Source organism: Blennius ocellaris (genome assembly GCF_963422515.1).
Source record: "Blennius ocellaris genome assembly, chromosome: 13".
Classification (NCBI taxonomy): Eukaryota; Metazoa; Chordata; class Actinopteri; order Blenniiformes; family Blenniidae; genus Blennius; species Blennius ocellaris.
Window position 1 is genome coordinate 11,101,418 of NC_137662.1, and position 22,367 is coordinate 11,123,784.

The 22,367-nt window shown below is 41.2% G+C and overlaps 3 protein-coding genes across 5 annotated transcripts; 1 reads left to right on the forward strand and 2 right to left on the reverse strand.

Moving 5' to 3' along the window:
* Nucleotides 1–1,162: 1,162 nt before the first annotated feature.
* spast (spastin) lies at nucleotides 1,163–6,552 on the reverse strand. Of its 2 annotated transcripts, none has more exons than XM_080508172.1 (16): nucleotides 6,233–6,552; nucleotides 6,068–6,151; nucleotides 5,913–5,996; nucleotides 5,660–5,823; nucleotides 5,025–5,158; nucleotides 4,529–4,622; nucleotides 4,354–4,428; nucleotides 4,163–4,234; nucleotides 4,001–4,076; nucleotides 3,684–3,775; nucleotides 3,512–3,591; nucleotides 3,392–3,434; nucleotides 2,652–2,731; nucleotides 2,504–2,574; nucleotides 2,376–2,416; nucleotides 1,163–2,024 (listed from the first exon to the last, which is right to left on the reverse strand). In XM_080508172.1, exons 1-16 carry the CDS (start codon nucleotides 6,348–6,350, stop codon nucleotides 1,899–1,901), a joined length of 1,434 nt encoding a protein of 477 aa, XP_080364298.1. In that variant the 5' UTR covers nucleotides 6,351–6,552; the 3' UTR covers nucleotides 1,163–1,898. The 2 variants fall into 2 exon arrangements, with proteins under 2 accessions (XP_080364298.1, XP_080364297.1); XM_080508171.1 differs by having other exon boundaries at nucleotides 5,913–5,999.
* Nucleotides 6,553–8,304: 1,752 nt separating this feature from the next.
* memo1 (mediator of cell motility 1) lies at nucleotides 8,305–17,792 on the forward strand. Of its 2 annotated transcripts, XM_080507349.1 has the most exons (10): nucleotides 8,305–8,743; nucleotides 10,017–10,098; nucleotides 10,192–10,260; nucleotides 10,444–10,556; nucleotides 11,026–11,137; nucleotides 11,633–11,775; nucleotides 11,860–11,936; nucleotides 12,618–12,722; nucleotides 13,735–13,830; nucleotides 15,961–17,792. In XM_080507349.1, exons 1-10 carry the CDS (start codon nucleotides 8,683–8,685, stop codon nucleotides 16,003–16,005), a joined length of 903 nt encoding a protein of 300 aa, XP_080363475.1. In that variant the 5' UTR covers nucleotides 8,305–8,682; the 3' UTR covers nucleotides 16,006–17,792. The 2 variants fall into 2 exon arrangements, with proteins under 2 accessions (XP_080363475.1, XP_080363476.1); XM_080507350.1 differs by having other exon boundaries at nucleotides 13,735–17,792.
* Nucleotides 17,793–18,185: 393 nt separating this feature from the next.
* On the reverse strand, nucleotides 18,186–21,296 carry mkks (MKKS centrosomal shuttling protein; the record flags this gene model as incomplete). Its single annotated transcript, XM_080507158.1, has 4 exons — nucleotides 18,186–18,626; nucleotides 18,724–18,834; nucleotides 20,033–20,214; nucleotides 20,312–21,296. 4 exons carry the CDS (start codon nucleotides 21,294–21,296, stop codon nucleotides 18,186–18,188), a joined length of 1,719 nt encoding a protein of 572 aa, XP_080363284.1.
* Nucleotides 21,297–22,367: the final 1,071 nt, after the last annotated feature.

Genomic DNA, 22,367 nt, shown 5'->3' on the forward strand with positions numbered 1-22,367 from the left:
AGTCTCAATCTCAATTGACTCTTCCACATCACTGGCCCATCAATATATCCAGAAGTAAACTTCTATATACTTTATTCCTTTCTGGCATCATGAAAGAAGCTCGCCAGTCATGACATGTTAAAAAAACAGCAAACAAACAGACCAAAAAACCTTCTTCATCCAACATCTCAACCCTGAGGGAAATGGAGCTGTCCTTGGTGTGGTTGCAGCTCCCGGAGTGGTTGTTCTGCATGTTCCTCTCCTGAAACCTCCTCTTCCGATAACCTCAGTGTGAAACTAAATCTCGGCTTTAATTGTAGAAAACGTTTGCTTTCACAGACTCTGTAAACAAAACTGCAGGGACAGATGCTGCAGCTGCCGCGTCACGCCAGCCACAAGCACCACCACTAACTGACCACGAGACGGGCCTTTGGGAGAGAGATGGAATTTAAGAGAGAATTTATCTGCAAACTGGTTTGGAGAGCCCTGTCATAAAGTCTTATGATCGACCACATGTATTTACTTGAATGAGCAGTGGCCCTGACAGCTGGTGACCCCAGTCTGAGAGTTAAAGTGCTGCCATGTTAATGAGACAGCGGCTGCTTATGTGGTCTTGCATATTGTCCCTTCCGAAAGGAGAAAAAAAAAATGGTGCCAGCGTCTCTCCAAAACATCTGCATGTATGTGCATGAACACAACAAGAGTAACTGTTAGCCATACCCCAAAACCACAAACTCAACCAATTTATCATTCAGCCTGACTGTCGATAACACGAGAGCACAACCTTTTTTTTTTTTTTTTTTCATTAATAGCAATCTACTGCATTCCTCACTTCTGTGGTTGCAGGCGAAATATCTACCGGGTTCAAACAGAGCAAGCTGAGAGACGGTGGAGGTTTTTACTGGAAGAGGCTAAAATAGAGCTGCAGCACCATCTACCTGCTGGAAAAGGCTTTTCTTTTTTCTGTGCAAGTTTGTGTAAAATTACATTATTTGGGTAAGAGAGGATTAAATATACCCCCCCAAATATTGCTTGATTACAATCATGTGTTTGCATTCATTTCCACCCAACACCCAAAAGCCCATTTCACTCACAACCAGAGCCTCCAAATAAAACAAAAAACAATCCTTATTAAAGCCACAGTCACCAGATGTAGAAATCATCACATCAAAGACACAAATAATCAATAACAAATGCATTTATTGATGATTGAGGGGAGCGGAGAGCCACTACAGTTTGGCTCATATGAAGTATTCCAACCAAACTCCAGAGAAGAAAAAAACAACCCGCTAAACACCACAGATGATTAGGTCTCCTACTTTTCAAACAAGGTCAATATTTATAACTACAATCTACTTGTGCAAATGGAAAACTCTTTTCAAACTACATTTACAAGAAAAAAACCTCCCATTTAGGCTTTTTTTCTTGCCCAATTGTCGTCACTCTTGTACATTTCTCAAAGTACAGCAAGCACTTGGTGATCAATACCTTCAACATGTCAATACATCAGGTGCCTGATGGAGATGAGTAATAATCTTAATGACATAAGTTATGCCAGTTTTTTTTTTTTTTTTTACAGAAGTTCACTTTTTTCCAGGCAAAAAGAAAGATCACTTGTATTTTTGCAAAACATTCTTGAGAATAAATAATAACATTTCAAGTAGCATGACTTTTAAGAAAAGTAATAACACAATAAAGACATTTTTTTTTAGGAATTGCGATAGCAAAGCCTTTCCATAAAACAGGAAATAATCCCACAGTGGTTCCAAATGTCAATTATTAATTTATACATAAGAATTTACAAAGAGTTTAATCCAAGATTTATTAATGTGCAGACGATCACGTTCCATTGGAGAAAAATGCAGGAAACCTATTTTTATGTCTTTTTTGTATGTAGAAGTGCATAGGAACTGCGAAGCTCAAAAAGCTGTTGTATCTCCATAATCCTGGTTCCATTTGGTATACATATTCAGAGTCGATGGACTAACACTGGGCTTAATGCGCTTCAGGGAATCCTCAAAGTCTTTCATCTTGATGTTGCGCATCTGTGAACATACACAAAGACAGAACTCAGGACTCTTATGTAATAGAAAATGAGCAAAAAGGAGATAAGCAGTGTGCTGGAGGGAAAAAAAAAAAAACATGACCCATTTTCTATAATGTAGATGAACACAATATTACATTGTTATATCATTCATTGCCTTTTCTCTTTTATAGGCTTTTAATTATGATGAACCCAATTCCAGACAGAAATCGGGTACTTTGTAATTTTATTTCACTGAAAATAGATGCAATTTTGTGCAAAATCCTTTAATACTATAATCAATTATATGTCAATATATTCTGTGATGGTAGATTAGTAGAAAGGAGACAGTAAGCAGTAAGAGTTCTCTCACCTCAGCAGCAGCCATGCAGCGGACCTGGTCAGGTCCCAACTCTGTAGAGGACACATTTTAACATTTAATAAACAGACTGAGGTTTGCTCCGGAGAAGAAAGTACAGCGACGTTAACGGTCCTCGATACCTCGTATCGGTCCCAGCGCGGCATCTTTCGCTAATGACGTCAGGTCACTTCCTGAGTATCCCGTGGTTGCTCTGTCGTGTGCAAGAATTCAGCAATTAATGCCAAAGCAGAGAAACGGTACAGACGTTCAATGTGCAAATCCACTTACTTTGCGAGATGTGAAAGCTCGTTCTTGCTCAATGGATTCCCGTGCTTCCCCAAGAGGTTTTTCAGGAGTGTGAAACGAGTCTGGAGGAAATTAGTTAAATAATGTTAAAAAAGAAAAAAGTAAGAAGCTACAAAGGAATCAAATCTTGGTCTGAATATAAGACGACCTTGTTTATAAAATGACCTCCCCTCGTATTTTGGTTTTTTAAAAAAGCATCTCGTTTCTTATTTTTGAACTAAATATATTCAAAACACATTGAATCAAATCTCCTGGGTTTTTTTTATTCGCAAAGACTTTTTCTTTTTTTCCCCCATTTTCACTTAACTGAGTTACACAGTAATGTGAAGTCATTTTGAATTTTCAATTAAGTTCCAATTGATACCTGGTTCAAATGGCATACAATGACACAATCCTGGGGTTATTTTAATCAACTTATTAAATTTTTTAGAACGAGACTGCAGGTTTGGGGATGAAGGCCGCTAATTTCTTATGTCTGACTACCAGTTTTACAGTTTCTCTCTCTTGCCTCACTGGTTTCATACTAGCTGTTCTCACTCTTCATTGTATACACTTCCATGTTTGAATGGCTCAGGACCTGTTGCTGCTGTTTTGCACAATTCATCATTGCACCAGGGGCTCAATATCAGACAACCCCATGTTTTCAAACCTATGTCAACAAGAAAGAAAAAAAGAGGTCTGCCTTATATTCAGACCAATGCGGCATTTTCCAAAGTCCGTACCTCGTCGTCTGGCAACGCCACGTAAACCCTTTTAGCAAAGCGCCTGTCAAATTAACAAATCAAAATCGTTAAGCTCAAACTAAATTCTAATCTCGATCAAGGAAAAACCAGCACGGGCACCTTAATACTGCTTCATCGAGCTCCTGGGGCCTGTTCGTCGCTCCCATCACTAGAACTCGGTCATCTCCTCCAGACTGCACCTGAAACACACAAAGGCTGGATTTGAAAATCCAGGGGGGGGGGGGGGGGGGGGGGGGGGGGGGGTTCTGCGTCGCATTCAGGACACTCTTACCCCATCAAACTCAACGAGGAACTCTGTCTTTAAACGCCGAGATGCGTCATGTTCTCCCTCTCGCCTTTCACACAGTAAACTGTCCACTTCATCTGAGACAAGACGAGATAAATAACCAAGCAATCGTCACAAAAAGACATAAGTATTAAAAAAAAAACAACAACTATTTTCCAGGTTTAAATGAGTTCAATGTGGGTTAAACTCTGTGAGGGAGGGATCTTCATTATATTATTTGATTACCGTACAATAATGGATCTGTAATTATTTCCACCCAACACTAACACACACTTTCTTTTGTCGCGTAAAGAAATACAAACCAATGAAGATGACGGAGGGCTGCAATTCTCTGGCAACCGCAAACAGAGCTCGTACAAGCTTCTCGCCTTCTCCCATCTGCACCGGTGGGACAGAACGGGTTACAAAGAATTAAAGGATGACATGGAGACGTGCTGCACGTACAATAAAATGAAGATTCGTACATATTTGGAGGTCAAGCTGGCAGCGCTGATATTGAAGAATGTGGCGTTGGACTCTGCGGCGACTGCTTTTGCCTGGCGAGAGGAAGTGCGTGGCTGTGATTCAGCTTCTTATTCATCGGCAGCCTCATGCAATCGAACAGTTTCCTCAAGAGTGAATTGGCTCATTGTTTTGGAACAAACGCTCAACTCACCAGCATAGTTTTCCCATTCCCAGGGGGGCCGAATAAAAGCAAACCCCGTGCAGGAGCTCTCAGGCCAGTAAACAGCTGACAAGTAAAAGATGAAGAAAGCATTCCATGTCAATTTGGAAACTCGTACTTAGAATACACTGAGGAAAGAAAAAAAAAAAAGTTTCTGAGTGATTACCTCTGGTCTTAAGGCAGGAAGGATGACAATTTCTTGGAGTGCTTGCTTGGCGAGATTCTGTCCTGCAACGTCTCCAAAGGAGACGGACGCTCCTCTGCAGCGGGCGAAACAGGTCACGGCAGATGCAGTTTACGTTATTCAAGTTTTTTTTCTCATGCAACCGAGTTTTTTTTTTTTTTTTTTAGTAATGCTTTCAATCACATCACTTGTGAACTTTATATCATGAAATTGTGTCATTGTACATAATACATATCAACATATTTGATTAGAAGTAGGAAGGAGCATGCAATGATGTGAGGGAAAAAAAAAAAGCAACTTTATTAATGAACCAACAAAAGCTTTTGTCACACAGAGAAGAAGTGAGTCCTCTTCCACTCAAACTTACTGCTTAACGTAGTCATCAATACTTTCATTTATAACAATGTCAAAGCCAATGCTCAAATCCAGTAAACACTTGGCTCTGTTCATACTTTTTTTTTTCTTATCTCCTCCGTACCTGTCAACAATTTCGTTCAGAATCAAGTTGGCCAGTTTGCTGTCCACATTTTTGAAGTTTTTCAGGTCTCTCTTCAGGGGCTGTCTCACAGCTGAAGGTTTTCCATTTTGGGCTTTTGCCATCCGGGGAGTCGCCTGAGTGAACACAGACAAAGTCACACACAAAATGTGACACTTCAAAGAGCCTGGGGGTGAAACATGGACCTGCGTTGTGCATTACTGTGATCATTAAAATTGAACTCTGAGAGATTTATCTGTTATAAGTAGAGAGATACATAACCAGATTACAGCTAATAAGTGTGACCAGCTGCATGTTGTTCACTCATTCTGCACAACTAAGAAAATAAACAACAAATTGGTCATCAGTTTTGAGGGATTAAACATAGTAATTCTGGCTTGATTTATATGAAGAGATTGTATAACGTATGCTGACAATCTTGAGTTTGTTGAGCGACAAAACTTTTCTATTTGTTGCTTGTTGGGCTGGTCAACAGAATGACGAAGCATTCGAGCTGCTTTAATAGGGACAATAAAAAAAAATGTGCACATGTTCTCTCGTTAATAAAGATAAACATATAAAAAGCTTTAAATTATACAATTATCAGACAACTCTGACAAAATAGAAGACACACTCACCTTAGGATCAGAGGGCCTCGTTGATGGTCTGAGAGCCGAGGTGGGCCTGATGTTGGACACTCCTGCCAGCCCAGGGTGACTTTTATTAGCAGGCTTTGGTGGTGGAAGAACATGATTTGAAGACCTCTGGGCATCACTTCTTCTTTTTGATGCCAATGTTGTCTCTGTGAAGCACAAAACAGGATGATCAAGCTCAACATTATCACTTTGATCAAACACTTTAAGGATTTCAATCCAGCTGGAGTTCACTTACCTAAAAGGACTAGTCTGTCTTTTGCCATGGTGAGGTTGGTGACCATTTTATCCTGTAGTCTCTTGGCTCGCTCGTACTGGTCCCCTGCTGATTAAACAAGTGAATGTGAGGCTGGAGCACATCGACACGGTAAGTTCGTGGGATGTGTGTAGTACCTTGTGCGGTGATCTCTATCGTGATGCCCTTTTCTAGTTCAGCGATCCCTTTCTTGTACCACTGCACAGCCTCCCCTTTCTCTCCTGTGGTCACAGAGCAGCAGGGTGTTTACTCCGAGCTGTCACCCGCAACAACGCGTCAATAAAACAACACCACAAACACACCTGAGTCGTCTTCGTCGATCCGTAACGCCTTCGATATGTACTCAAAGGCCTGCTTGTGATAGTTTTTAATAACTTCACAGTTGTCTTTGCCTTTAGAGGCGTTTGTTTTGGCCGACATTGCTCTCGCGTTTGCTGTTAGCGATACCTCGAACTAAGCTCGTTAGAACAGAACGCAAGACACTCCTTAGCAAATGCGTCGCATTTATATCTCATAAATAGAATACATTTGTTATTTATGTGGCTTATATCAGAATATTTTACCCCCATATACAACAAACGCTGTGGAGCCTCATCGCTGCTCTAACATTCCGGCCATTAGCTTCCGCTTTCCCGTGTGTCCGTCTGACAGCAGTCCCCGCCCTCCGTTCCGTTCCGCTGAGAAAACGCAACCTCGACTTCCGGGTGTATTTTATTTTATTTTATTTTACATCCAACTTCTAAATATAATTTATTGTACAATACAATGACAGCCATATCATATGACTGACCTATATCATTTTAATAGGCACAGTGTGTTCACAAACTGCACTTAATAAAGATCTCTGCAGTGCTTTTGTTGTTATTGTTCTTTTTTCCCCCAAACATGTTGCATCACATAAAGAACTGAGGAATAGAATTATGAGCAGGTGCAGGTGAAACACTGACAAGTTCAGTTCTGATCAGTAATTTGATTGGCAGACACAAACACCCATAAAGGATTTCAGCGGTTTATGTATGGTTTATAACATGTCATGTGTCCCACAACAGGCTGTAATTTAGTTACAGGAAAGTATACAGCAAGCAATAACAAGGACAACATTAACTGCAATTTCATGAATGGTACAAACTCTTGTTCTGAATGTATCCATTAGTGTTATATTCGTCCAGTAGAAGTGGAGGACAAAACAAAATGCTGAGCTCAATAAATTGAAGCACAGATGGCAGCAAGGTGGGGAACTAGTCTATAGAAACACTGAGCTGTATAGGATTTCAGCAATGTAAGCTTGTTTACATTTTGAGAAAAGTGTATTTGTCCATCTACCTTTGATACTGCATTTCCCAATTTAGAGTCACAGGGCGCTGGATCCAATCCAAACTACAGGGAAAGACAGGACACACTCTCAAAGGTTACCAGTACATCACAGGGCAAACACTGAGAGTCACATACACTCACATTCAAGCCTGTAGGGAATTTATGATCAAAACACATGTTTTTAGACAAACGAAAACTCAGGGTGCGCCCATGCATTCACATAGAAAACATGTATAAAGGCAACAGAATGGGATTCAACTCACAACCCACAGCACAGTGTAGTTCCTGTGTGCTTGTAATGTGATGAATTTCCATATCTACTTGCGTTTTTTTTTTTTGTTTTTTTTTCAAATAAGCCAATGGGAAATTTGGAGTTGTTCTTTTTATGGGAGCCTCAAAGTTGAGGGTCATGGGTTCAAATACTGGCCTGGCCTTTCCGTGTGGATTTACATGTTCTTTCTGTGTGTGCGTGGGTTTCCTCTTGGTACTCCAATTTCTTCCCACAGTCCCAAAACATCCATGTGAGGTTAATTGGTAACCCTACATGGTTAAGGTGAGTGTGTGTGGTTGTCTGTTTCTGTTTTTGTCCTGCGACGGCCAGGCAACCAGGGTTTACTCTGCCCTCATTCATAGTTGGTCCTGTGCGCCTGCACAGAAAAAGGCAGTACAGAAGATGAATGGATGGGTGGATGGATATTTATGTTATTATGCTTTGTTTTTAGTGGTCTGGCCTATTTCAATTCAATTTGGTGCTGAATGTGACCCCAGAATAGAAATGATGATATTTATTTCAGATTGAAAATGATGTTATGTTGTTGTTGTTGTTGTTGTTTGGAGTAATAAGCACCTCAGTACTGGCTCACCTGACGTATATACAGTTTGATAATCGGACTCATTTTAAATGGTCCCCGTCCCAATAATGTTTTCCGCCAATCAGAGTGTGCACTCCAATACTGTAGCCAATCGGTGCCCTCTGACGTCACCGCAATAACAGTTTCAGCTCCGCCCCTCACCTGTCTCGGCACACACACTTCAGTAAATCCTCAGATCCAGGCTGTGACAAAGCTTCCTCTTCTTGTTGGTCTCCTGGGTGGAAGACACCGGCACAACACAAAGACCGGGTTCAAATTTTACACGACAACATCACGAGGCTGTCTGACAAAAAACAGCTCGCGGGTCGCTACTCCCCTCCCGGCCAACTCACTTAACCGGCAGCAGCAGCCGGGCCAGCTGATCGCAGCCAGCCTGTTAGCCAGTTAGCCCGCTGTCTCTCCAGCCAGCTGTCCTTTGTCTTTTCAGTCAAATCAGCTAGCAGGCTATTGCTTCTCCTGTCGGACAGCTAACACCGGATCCCGCTGCTTCGTTTCATTTATTTTTTTTCTCCCACCCCCACCTGACAAGAAACAAGTAAACCAAGATAGGCGGCTTAGGAACAAAGATGTCGAACCGAGTGGTGTGCAGAGAAGCGAGTCACGCCGGGAGCTGGTACTCCGCTTCAGGTAACTTATCAACACAGCTCGGTCCCTGTTAGCATGCTGGATGCTAGTCGGGGGAGGATGTTGGTTGTTTTTTCATTTTTTTTTCTTCGTGACAGCGTGCTACATCGATTTAGATGGCCGTTGTTGTTTCCAACCTGTGTTATGTTGTCGTTATAAATGTGGTCTGTGTGTGTTACATCGGCGGACGTTCAGCTGGGTCGCACTAATCCAGCTGATAAAAGTCAGCTAGCTTCCACTCATCTGTCACTGCTCCATCTCTTGTTTGGCGCAGGGTTTTTTTTTTATTTCAGCTTGTTCAGCACTACACGCTTGGATGCTGGATCGAGGTGTTTTCAAATCAAATGGGTATCAGCGACTCAGGATTATTTTTTTCCCTTCTTTTTTTTAGACAAGCTATCCAATCAACTCGAGCTAAGTTGTCTTGATATTGCAGAACTTCCTGGCCTACATGCTACCCCGGCTAGCTGCATCAGACATCCCCCGAAGCACTCCTGCCTACTTTCATTAAACCAGCTCTTATTGTGGGAGTGTTGTTGCTCTCTGATCCAGACTCGCTTAAGTTATGTGCAGAAATTTTCCTCTGCGACGAAACAAAGGACTGGGCAGGGCAGAATACTGTAGGTTCATGTTGCACCCCTTCCCCCATTTCATAAGCCATACTCTCGTATCTTCTGATTAAACCCAACCAGGCTGCCGGTTTGTCCCCCATGAACTTGCTTTGCTGCTTCGTTATTAACGTTTATTTCGGCATTCCCACCAATAGAGAAACTATATGTTCCTTCTGAGAAGACACAAACCTGTCATTATGCTGATAGAACTCTCTGTCTTTACAAAGCCTATTATCCTGAGTGTTTGATTTCTCAGCCGGCCTAACTAGGAGTGAGTCAGCTGCCTGTTATTGATGTTGAAACTACATAAGTAGGCCTAGTACACATACACACACTGGTGGAATGGTTACCGTCTATCATAGCTTCATGTGGCGAGAGCCAGATGACAAGTGGATGATTGTCCTTTTGTCATAATTCAAAAGTATTGACATAGTATTGGTTGTGTAGAGCACATAATGCCATTTCCAAGTTTGTTTCCAAACCCTTGTGTTGTGCCAAGTCTTCACCTTTTAACTGTGTTGGAATCCTAAATCTAAGTTGGACGTTTTTTAAGAGGAAATGAGTATTTCAAGTTTACCCTCTGTGAGATTTATTTTTTGACTTGGTGACTCTCTTTTGTTCAACCTACAGTGACCGAAATAGTAATTATGTTTCTGCCATTGCAGGATCCCAGCTGAATGCACAGCTAGAAGGCTGGCTCTCTCAAGCACAGTCGACAATCAGACCTGCTCGAGCCATCATAGCGCCGTAAGCACGCTTTAATTAAAAGAAGAAAAACATCTTCTGGTCATGTTGAATGTGATGCCATCTGATTCTCATTGAACATGTTATTGTTTGCAGCCATGCTGGGTATACCTACTGCGGTGCTTGTGCAGCACATGCTTACAAGCAGGTTGATCCCTCAGTTACGTAAGTTGTTGGTTGTTTTTTTTTTGTCTCTATTGCTTATTAAAGACAATTTGTTTGGATGACGATGTCTTATCTTCATTCCCCTCCTCTAACAGAGTGAAACGATTGTAGCATAGGTGGTGGAATATATTGCTGTTTCTTTCGTGGCCAGAGTGCGTAAGAATAAATCCTCTTGTCCTTCAGTCGTAGGGTGTTCATCCTGGGACCTTCACATCATGTGCCCCTCTCCCGCTGTGCCCTGTCGCCTGCAGACATCTATAGAACACCCCTGTATGACCTGAGAATCGACCAGAAGGGTATTCACTGTTCACTCACAATGTTCTTCCCTCAACCTTTATTTCTTAATCTTACTTTGTAAATGTTTGCCCGGTGATAAAGTATTGACAAAATAGGTGAGTCGAGCAACTTATTGTAGTTTGGAATGCAACACAACCAGAAAACACCTGTTTTGAGTCACTCTGGATCATTACTCCTCTAAAGATGGAACAGATATGAACCTACCTGTTCGAGCTCTGTTCATTTTAGACTGTAGCAATAACAACAACAACAAAAATGGTTGGGGCACACCTGAACTCTTAATGATCATCTTGAGAAAAAAAGAAAATGCCTGACTGTAAATAAAGCAACTCTCTGGGTTTAAGTTTTGCTCAGCATGGGCCTGATAACAATTCCCATTTTAAATAATCTGCACCTCCAAAACGCTTTAATCAGTGGATGTGAATGTGATCATATGCACACAGTAATATGAGACATCTTTTTTCACAGTTTATGCTGACCTCTGGAAAACCGGGTTGTTTGAGAGGATGAGTATGCAGACAGATGAAGATGAGCACAGTATTGAAATGCATTTGCCTTACACTGCTAAAGCCATGGAGAGGTAATGCACACCGCAGTGGCATTCACTGAACTCTCGAATAGATCATTTACACATCGAGTTTTTCTCAATCACACATGAAAAATGAAGAAAATACCAAAATAAGTTCTTGTCTTTCAGATGTTTCTATCTATTTGCTTTCTATAGATTCTGCAAACTACAATCACGTGTGAAGACGTATGAAAAGTGTGATATGCATAATTGATATACCCTTCTGTTTGGTTGGCTGGAGTCAGATGGAATCTGTCTGTGCTGAAAAGAAGGGATTATGTAGTATTGATTCAACCCGTGGCGTCAGTTGAAGCATCTCTTCGAGACGGGTTCAAAGTCGGTGTGAATCTGAATCACAGATTTCTTTCGAGATCTATTACAGATGTTGGCAAATGCCTGCAAACGTCTGAGGTCGCGCTTGTTGGTGCCAGGGAGCGCTTATAACGGCGAAGATGTGTTGACAATCTTGAAGTCCAGTGGCTAACCCGAAGCTGCCTGGTGTTTCAGCCACAAAGACGAGTTCAGCATCGTTCCTGTGCTCGTCGGAGCCCTGAGTGAGTCCAAGGAACAGGAATACGGGAAGCTGCTCAGCAAGTATCTGGCAGACCCTTCAAACCTTTTCATCGTCTCGTCCGACTTCTGCCACTGGGGTAGGGAATGCAATTCATCCTTGACAAAGCACGCCGTAACTGTGACACAACTCAACACAGCTGTTTTCTGTCTCTGTCTCTAAGGGCAACGGTTTCGCTACACATACTACGATGAAGCTCAAGGAGAGATCTACAGGTCTATTGAGCATCTTGATAAAATGGTAATTGAGGATATAGGTTAAACAAACGTTTTGTGATTTGTGCCATAATGGGTAATAAACACACACTGAGCCCAAATCATAACATTGTCAACGACTTGGTATTTACATCTCGAACTCAGTAGGTGGATTTATTTTAATACAGATGCTAATTTGATCACTTGATCTGTGGTGGTCACCCCTGAAATGGAGCCAAAAGACAAAGTACAGTGAATTTGTATAAATTTTTTTTTTTTTTTTTGCTGGTGTCCCACATTCATGCAATGAAGAATAAACACTACAAAGTTAATATTACAGGATTCATTAAACTGTTTTACATTCATCGTAACCTGCATGAATTGAATGTCAAACACGTGTCCCTTATGGCCTGGAAAAGCATGTTGATGTGAAATGAGCTCTTCGTAGACACTTTGGCATAAGCAGAAAGTTGCAGCCGCATTGATGATGGCTGCAGTTTACTTTCTGGAGTTTTTGCTTCTCTTGTGTGCTTGCTGTCATGGGGGCATTTAATGAAAGTAATGTAGTTAATATCTGTGCTAGAATTGCTGTGCTACGCCAGAATACCTCCAGTGAAAAAACAGATCTTGACTTTTAAGTAACAGTCTGTGCTTTAAGACATGAGGGAACATTATGTTTTTATGAATTCTCTTTGACTGTTTTTTTTTTTTCTTCCCCTGTTTGCAGGGGATGGGCATTATAGAGCAGCTGGATCCCATGTCTTTTACCAACTACTTGAAGAAGTACCGCAACACCATCTGTGGCCGTCACCCGATTGGAGTACTGCTACATGTGTGTACCGCAAGAAAGTCTAATTTTCACTTTGATGATGTGTTTATATTATTTCCCAGCAACTGTTGCGAGGCAGAGCAAGAGTCCATGTGTGTACAGAATGAGATTGATTAAATAGGATACAGGGAGAGAAAATAGGATTTGATGCCGAATGAAAGGATCCCCAAACAAATAGATTCCCACAACAACCCAAGTCATCAATGTAAGAAAAGAGGGTAAGATGTCGGATAGTGCAGTTGGTAGAGCCCTTTGAGAGCAGTGAAAAATCGGTGTATAAGTGAAATTCATTTACCACTTAATTGATTAGATTTAGTTTTTACACAATTTGTACACATGACATTAAACTATGGCTTTTAGTTAAATTACAAGAACAACTGACGTGCGTCTTCAGCGTTCACGAATCAGATAGCATTGTCCAACTCTTTTCATCATTTCCTCATTTGTTTAGGTAGTTCAAGACAAAACAAGCATTTTTCTTTGGCATTAAGTATTTTTTTTATAGTTAGTCTTTCCTGGAGTGCATCACATATATCATAATTATACACAGAATACTTTGGTTCATTAGTCACTAAGACTCGGCACGTTAGTGTCTTCTTTCTATTTGACACGTGATTTGTCTCATGACTGATTGAAACTTTGTCACATCTAATCATGCATCAACAAACCATGTCGGAGGGAAACGGATTAAATGGTTTCTGCTACACAGCCTTATGTTTAAACAAGGTTGTGGTTACTTTTTGTTTTGCGGACAGACAACACGCCGCTTTGTGACATATTTCACTGTCGCGGCTCCTTGAAGATTGTTTTGTTTTAAATTTGATGACAAAAGATTAAAGCAAACCCGAGTCCATCTCAAGCTGATGACTACTTGAGGCAGTTGACCTGGTTGAGCTTTTAGGACGGCAGATTTTCAAGCGCGTTGGGAAATGCATTCAACAGTCGCGACTTTCGACGCTCCCGGTTAACGCTCCTTAAGTGGTGCTAAATTGTGAATGTTGTTTCTGTCTTGCAGGCCGTGGCTGAGCTGAGGAAGTCTGGTCTAGAAATGAACTTCTCTTTTCTGAATTACGCGCAGTCGAGTCAGTGCAGGAACTGGCAGGACAGCTCCGTGAGTTACGCTGCCGGGGCCCTCGTCGTTCATTGAGGTCAGCTTCTGCAGGGGCCTCCGCGACGCCGCCACCCTGCCCTTACTATCTATCGCCATAACCTGTCCCAAACACCCTCCTTCTCCTCACCCCCCCACCCCAAGCTATACCCACTACTTGCAGGAAGGACCTAGACACTCGAAGCCAATACAGTCCTCTTTCCCTCATCTCCCTCGACTCGCCTCGGCCTTTCTCTCCCCTCCTCTCAGTTTGAAGTGTGTCTCAGAGCTTTTGGTCGAATCGTTTGCTTGAAATGCAGTTTTGACAATTTGTAGGAGCGAATGGTTAGACGAGATGAGAAGAGTGCGTATTAATCTGACTTGGAGGAAGCTTTGTGAAATTTTATTTGACTTTTGCAAGGACTCTAGCTGTTCTCTTAGTCCCCTGTTTGTTTTCCTAACGGGAAAAACAAACGAACAAAAACAAAAAAAATTACATTTGGGTCTGACCTGTATTCTTGTAAATTGCCTCAGAAAAAAAGAAAAGAAAACTGAAAATATGAATAGATAGTACTCAAATAATACCAGATGAAACTACCTGGGTGTTTTGATTGACTGCTTTAAGCTCCAATTTCAAACAGAATCGTAGGTAATCGGTACCATAGCTCGAAAAAATGTTGTAGTTTCTAACTAAGGGCTGCACCCGACAAAGTTCACTAACCACCTATTGTACAAACCAAAAACATTTATTATCATATTAGTTGATGAAATATATTTTATCCTCTTTATTTTTTTTTTTCCTCTCTCTCAGTAGTATTATTAGATGTGATAGTATTTACTCAATTAGTGTGTAGGTTTGAACAAAATCAGCAGTGTCACTCCAGCTCTCAAGCCATCAACATGGTTGGCCCAGTAATTTAGTGTGTGAAGCTCTGCTCCCGGCTCCCAGTCACATGCTCATAGCGTCACGGATTCATCCAGTTGGGACTGAACTGCAGCAGGGGGTTTATATGTACAAGACTCCCAACGCTGACACCTCTAGTCTTTGTTTACACTGCCACCTTGAAGCCCCCCAGTGACTGAATTGTCAGTATAAGAGACGCCAATTATAATTTCTCTCTCTCTTTTTTCTTTTTTTGTTGCTTCAGTTGTAGACATTGTTTGTTTCACGTTCAGTTCTGTAAAAGCAGAAACGGCTTGTTTTAGCTGAATCTAGGGCAATTTTACTGGAACTATAAGGGGGGCTACTATATCTGCACATTCTTTTATTTTTTACAGCTCTCTTTGGTAATGTTTTGATTAAAGAATGGCAGAAGTTATAGGTAAAATGTAAGTTTTCATATTGATGTTCACTTACTTTTATTGAGAGGTCACAATACGATAACTCTTAAAGCAGTTGGAGGATCGGTGAAACAAGATTTCTAAAGTCATTGATGGCTAAAATATTAAGGTCAGCACAAAGGCGTGAAGCTGAACTGCTAGGTTTAAGGATTGACAAACAGATGTTGCTCCCTGCTGTTTTTTTTTTTTTTTGTCGTGTTTTTTTTAAACAAGACATTTTCATAAAATGTCAAACACGAGGCCCACAGAAAGAAAACAAACAAAACTGACTGAGACAAGAAAAAAAAAAAAAAACAGTCCAGGATTTCACTGATGGTACACAGTGTCTGCTGTCTTGTCATCTCTGACTGACTTCTGAATTCAAACATCCCCGTTGAAATAACAACGGTCCTCTTAACAAATCCCCCCCCTCTTCCCCTTGGCATTGTGAGAGGCTTTGCAGCGAGGATAAAGCTACAGTATGTGGCTGAACCGAGCGGGCGCAGGCTGAACGATGAATCCCCAGACTCACATGACCTCTGATGCTAATTTTAAGGGAAACTAGTAAAGCATGACACACTGTGCTATTGTGCCTTTATTATCACTTGCACATATTCATATAAAGCGTATTCTCACTTTTAGTCTTATTTTAGATTGTGTATTCTAGTTCCCCCCCCCCCCCCCCCCCCCCCCCCCCCTCCTTTACGTGTTCCCTCCCCTTTTACCTTTGGCCCAACATTGTCTCCAGCTCGCCCGACACACCAAGAGTGTTTGACCTGTCCTCCCCTCATCTGTTGGTCTAAAATGGCACCAACTGTTATCTTTTTTCTCCAGCAGGGAGTGGTGTTCTGTTTTCTTCAAATCACCTCATTCCTGTGAAGAGAGATAAAGGCAAAACCTCAACACTGTTCATTTCTGTTCTATGGTATTTGTCTTTTAGAAATGTTTTTTGTATTATTATTCTTTTCTTCTTGGTTAAAGAATTGGAACTTACAAGTCACAAGTCTAAAATATACTATTTAACTACTCCCTTATTGGAGTCTTTTTGATCTCAGGTTCCACTGACAAAAGCATCCCAGAAGGCTCTTCAGAGGAGGCCGAGGATTCATGTTACAAAATAAGTAAAATGTACTGAAAAGCATGTCTGCTGTGGTGTTTTTGTTCTTCATGGAGTCACAATTGCGTACAAAACCGCTGACGTGGTGTCTGCATTACATTTTGAGGGCGTTGATATTTAAAAAAAAAAATGTGGTCATCCAAAAGAAAAACTTGTATAGCATCAGTAAGGTTTTGTCACTGATTTTTACCCTCCATCCATTCACTTTCTGTACAGCTTCATCAACGTGGAGGCCCTGAGCTGGTCCTTCACTGATCAATCACATAATCATATTCACACACTCATCTTTACACCTACAGGTTATTTAGAGACGCTAATTTGTGTAGTTTTAGTTTGTTTTAATTATAAGTTGATTCTCAACGTGATATCTTATTCACAGTGATGCACGCTGGCTACACTTGTCTAGTAGGATGGGACTGATGGTCTCGGGCAGCTCTGCCACTAATTCCACCATCACAAACTCCCAACATGTTCCATTTGGCTTGAGACTGACACAAAGATTTGATTTCAACCATATCTTTTATAAGTGTGTGGTTAGCAGTGGTGTTGAGCCGGAGGGCATTCTACTGAGCAGTGACTCCTCATTACACTTACACATGCACTACACTGACAATCTATCGGAACTGTTAATACCCAGTAAGACTTAGAACAGACTTCGAACTTAAAACCATCCTGTCCAGGGTCGCCACAGTGCAGTGTATATTCTAGATGGCATTTCCTGCGAGATTATAGACCTTTCTCAGGGAGCGAACCAACAACACATTTCTGGTTAAAAGCTTGGACCCCTGTTTCTGGGTCACCATCCGTCCATGGGCGGGAAAAAAATGAATTTACCACACTTGTCTTTTTTTTCCTCCACAAAGCGACTTATTTTTGGATGTGATTTACAGGCCAGAACATACTTTAAAGCAGTGAATACAAGTAACTCAACACCTTCTAAAGAAGACTTCTCGATTCATTTATTTTTTGTAGACCGGATCAGAGTCTTCTTTAGCGGAAGCTGAACTTCTAGAGTCGCTTCCTTCACTCTGCTTGAGCAACTTAATGTCAATATGGCTCCAACCATAATACAGCAGGTGTGGAAGGTTTCCCTGTGGAACTGTAAAGAGCACTTTGAGATATTTTTGGACCGGTGTGAGCAGACATGCTTAACCAGGCTGTTTCCATAGAGACATAAAGAAATAACCCTGATCACGGTCATAGTCAACCTCGGTAAGAAACCCCTCGAATGTGGAAATCACTGTCTTAAATGCAGATCTGAATATATTCTCCAAAGTTTTAACTAATCCATATCTCGCAGGCTTTATGGGAGGATGTCTTGCCTCTGTGACCTCATGTGTCTGCAGAGTTATAGTGTACCACACTTTAGATGTTATTGTATTGTCAAACAATGTGGGTCAGCGTGATGAAGGACTTTGATTGATGAGATTGTGATCAGCATCTCTGTCGCCAAATCGATAAAAACTGGCTCGGACACATTTGTCAGTTCTGCCATCTTCTGTGAAGTTCATTTGGAGATCCTTACAGCTACAAAAACAAAAAAAAGCATACACACAAACAGAACATCACAATGGAAGATTTTTATTTTTTTTTTACAACTTTTATAGAAGAATAATAACTTGTTGTGGATGTGCTGTTATTTCTATATATGCAATGATATTCATGCATATTTGGATATGTATGTGCATATTAAAATGTAAATGGATCTGTGCATGTGCAGTACATTTTGTCATGTGTAATGTCTTTGTGGTGTTTTTGCCCTCATGCTCATCAGCATGTGCAGCTTGTAGAGCATAACAAGTCCATAAACAGTGACAGTTCATTCATAACTGCAGTACATCTGATAAATCAGACAGAGGCAACACATGCTCACAATGACTGTTTTCACTATATTTTGTCTTCGAAAACTTTGGTCCTCATTTGGATCATCTTCATTCTACTGCTAGTTCACATCTTGAATTACAAATCTCACATCCAGTGCAAGATTAGCAGTTTCTACAGCAACATGTAATGCATTCAGTTTAGCTGTGAAAGAGTCCAGTACAAGTGGCTGCACAGGAGCGTCTCTCAACAAAGGTGCAGGACAAAAGTCTGCGTATTCTGTGTTTTGATGAGTCCACTTCATATTCGAGTTACTCTTCACCAGCCCACAGCCGCAGGAGTCCAAGCTCTCCTCCAAGCTCTCCTCCAAACATTCCTCCATTACGTCTGCAGGGAGAATCCAGTGGTGAGCGTGAGTCAGATCAATGGAAGAAATGCTGCCGTCGTGCTCCAGTGCTCTGGCGACAGATTCCAGCGATTGGCAGAACACGTCCACTCCAAGAAGGTACTCTGTCTGCGAGCAGCCTAACAGAGACACCATCTCTGGAACCTGGTTCTTGCTCTGGAATTAAAACATTTGGTGATTTAAAAAAAAAAAAGAAATTGCAGTGTAGATAAATGGAACTGATGAAACATTAAGACTAAATACTGGATCTCACCTTGTGTCGAACATAAGCAGCTAAGTGGGTCTCGGTACACCCGCCTCCGAGTAAGGTAAATGGTTCCTTTAGCGTGAGTCTCAACACGTGTTCTGTCTTCTGGCACACCACCTTTTATGTAAGACATAAAAAAAAAAAGTTACATTCATTTCTTATTTAAAATCAGATTCTTTCATAGGAAGATGTCTTGCTCAACAGGTTTGACATCATCTAATGGATGGTGAGACTATTGTGGTGTGAGTAAGACTCTTGTCTCTTAAGTGACAATAACCATTGTTTGAGTCTGTGTTTGCTTGGCGCCATTTTCCATGTGGAGTTTTCTTCTGGTACTGTAGTTTCTTATCATAATCCAGAAACAATCATTTAACACTAACTGGTATCTCTAAACTGCCAATAGTTGTGTGCACAAGATTATCTGTCTGTGTTTGAACTAGGGAACCGTTGATATTGACGCCTGTCTCTGCTCAGTTGGGATTGGCTCAAGCTTTCTGCAACTCAGTGACAGAAAGAGGTGTCGAAGGTGGATGATGGACGGTGCTAAAATTGTTTTTTTTTTTTTTTACTTTGCGTGTAACTGAATAGCTCCAACAGAAATTATGCCATTATGTGGTTTTAATTATATAATATACAAAATAATGTTTCCTGGGATTCTGCATTTTAAATGGAGGGTGTCAGAGATATCTGGTGTTCCCAATTTGCTACCGAAAAATATTTATCTGTGATGTAACAAGTGGAATGATAACAGTTTGTCCTCACTGCATGTGTGACCAAAACTAATTCATACACACACTGCATTTCTCCATCTTTGCCTCATTCTTAGCCTTCAGTTGTATTGCAGTTTAAATAGATCAACGTTACAATTTAAGCAAAATTCTTATACATTTTTGTATCACAAGATGAGTCTCAATTAGTGCTATAAATGCACAGTAAGATTTAAAAAAAAAAGGTCTAATCAACATTCATTTTCTTTGTTTATTGTTGCACTAGTTTATCAACATTAGAAATATTATCCATCTTATTATCCAGACAAGGATGACTAGAACTCAAGCCGATCCCAGTAGACACAGCTGACACGAAATTCAGAGTACCTGCCAGCCAGCTGATTGCGTTAGAAACTGTCTTGCTGGTAAGCTGCTGTATTGTTGCTGTAGAAATAATTAGTAATTATTGAATTGGGTGAAAAACTTGCTCAATCTAAATATTGACATCATTTTAGCTGACATGAATGTTTTGGTTGTGCTGCACGTGTAAATGGAAAAGGAAGCCAGCTGACGCCAACACTGAAGCACCCACACCAAATGGATCTTACCTTGAGCTCAGTTAACATGGTCTCATTTCTGTGGCAGAGGATCATGGTACAGATTGCTGACTCCCCAACAGGCTGTAAATACAACATTTTCTTGGATCCAAACTCCTTGATGCTGAGATCCTTCACCTTCCCATAGACCTCGGGTGCAATTATGGTCTGTAGTGTGGCAACAGACTTGGCTCCTATTTGTTAAAGTACAAAAACCAATAAAAACCTTTAATTTAAGGGAATAGCTTGATTGACAAAAGTAGTCACCAAGTGGACATGCTCCGAGCTTACCTGTCAGCTGAGCAAGTGGCTCCATGAGTGAGATCCCCAGTCTTTCTATTACAATGATCCCATGAGTCCTCAGGTATTGGTGCAACACTGGGTGTATGACCTTCTGGCACACAAAGACCTTCACCTCATCTTGGATCACTTGTTTTCCAAAGTTAAGAAGTTGATCCAGAATCTGTGAGTCTGTGTCTACACCTGGGTGTACCTCGATGACCCCTTCCTCTAGCTCCGAGAGGTCCCCAGCAAGTGACGAACTGAACAACACCATGCGCATTGGATTATTCAAACTATTGTATATCTCACTGGGTTGCAAGTCACAAGGCATTTCTATCAATAAACCTGGAAACACTGCAGAGTTGAGCACAGACTGGCCTTCGACTGAGACAGTCACTGTTCTGCCAAGGGTGACTGTCCCCGGGCTGTTGCAGGGAACAGTAAGCAGAAAAGCTTGCACGGCCAGTTTGCTTATATGAAGCAACTCTGGCTTTGTCAGTACACATGCTGGTTTGCTGGAGATGATGCTGCGAGCTAATGTGATCAAGTTGTTGCTGCTACAGAAGTCAAGCTTCACTTTACAGGCACAGTCTTCTTGTTGTAGGTAGGTCGTGCACACAGACAGCATGTGCTTGTTCACTTTAATAGCCATGTTTCTTCTAACATTGCACTGCTGTGCTCGCTCAATGAGAGCCAAACAAAAGATGGCAGCAAACAAACCGCAGTCACTGAACCGAGAACTGTGGCTGTGAATGGAGGCTTTAATCAGATTGACGAGGGGCTGCGAGGAAGAAATTATTGGAAGAAGAACAGAGGAGGATGAAGTGGTGACGACGTGCCCTCCGATATTGTTATGGATTTGCTTGAGTCTTCCTGACGGACCAAAACATGAACTCAGAAGCTTCCCCAGTAACTTCAGCTTGTGACAGACGTCCGTGTCGTCCAGAGGAAGGTCCGTACAGACAGCTGGTGACTTCTTCACGAGTCGAGACATGGCTGGAGCAGCGACTTCTTTTTTTCCACGACCAAACCAGAACGAAGCCGTTTCCTATTAGATATTCATATAATCAGAATCGACCACGAAAAGGGCTTCATAAACTATAATAATTTCCACTTAGACGTGATCTAATCTGTACTCGGTGCCTTTCTTGCGACAACGTCTCTCTGGCGCCTATCACACTGCCTTACATAAATTAAACACTTTTGTAATTGTATATTTCCTACGCTTCTAACAGACACAATAACACACAATTATTTACACAATATGATTAGCGTTATCTGTTCATAAAATATAATGATTTGATATAATGAAGTCAAACTTTCATATTTATACAGGCGTTATAGAGGCACTACTGGTTGCCGCAGCAACGGTTGGCGGTGCGTCCTCGTGTGGGCCTTGCTAACAAATTGTCGCCGATTTTATACGCCCCTCAGTAATCATTGGCGTCAAGGCATTAAATCTGTCTGAATCTACATTTACTCAGCTTTATAGCAATACGTAGACAGTCACTCAACCAAATTAGTTAGTACTCCTTAAGTTAAAGCTAAAATCCCCTCTTGATTTTGTAGTGTTTTAGCTACACCAGAACAGTGACGTCATCTCCCGTGGCCTTGCTTGACAAAACATTCAAAAGGGTTGGCGGTATGTATTCTTAGTTTAGAATCTTTAATGTTTAATTAGACACTTTGACTTTTACTCTTTCTTTCGTAGTTTGTGAAAGGTGGCTGAACGTTTGCGCAGACTTCCCGTCTCCTAAATGAATGGAATAAATAAGGTCATCGGTGCTGTAGAATATTTCCCTTCCCTGAGTTAGAAACCTTTTAACGGCTCATCACTCTGGTTAAAGTGTATGCTCTGATTATGGTTTGTTATTGACACATTACAATGTGATACGCTTGTAACTGGCTTGAAAATTACTGGGATAGTACTGCTGGGAATACTGGGAAGTTGTCACTGCTAGACTAAAAGCAAACATTGACTTTATAGACTGCATATATTGCCTTGAGGTCGCAAATGTTATATTGTTATCATCTTTAATGTGTAAACCTTCTGCCATTTTTGTTA

What these genes read in the sequence shown, in the direction of transcription:
- memo1 (XM_080507349.1), top strand. Translation starts at nt 8,683, where the DNA reads ATGTCGAACCGAGTGGTGTGCAGAGAAGCGAGTCACGCCGGGAGCTGG. An exon ending in CAGGTTGATCCCTCAGTTAC is followed by an intron (nt 10,261 to 10,443) that starts GTAAGTTGTTGG and finishes CTTGTCCTTCAG; the next exon opens with TCGTAGGGTGTTCATCCTGG. An exon ending in CCTGAGAATCGACCAGAAGG is followed by an intron (nt 10,557 to 11,025) that starts GTATTCACTGTT and finishes CTTTTTTCACAG; the next exon opens with TTTATGCTGACCTCTGGAAA.
- spast (XM_080508171.1), bottom strand. Translation starts at nt 6,350, where the DNA reads ATGTCGGCCAAAACAAACGCCTCTAAAGGCAAAGACAACTGTGAAGTT. An exon ending in GGAATGGGAAAACTATGCTG is followed by an intron (nt 4,235 to 4,353) that starts GTGAGTTGAGCG and finishes TCCTCTCGCCAG; the next exon opens with GCAAAAGCAGTCGCCGCAGA. An exon ending in GCTGCATGGCTGCTGCTGAG is followed by an intron (nt 2,025 to 2,375) that starts GTGAGAGAACTC and finishes GTATGTTCACAG; the next exon opens with ATGCGCAACATCAAGATGAA.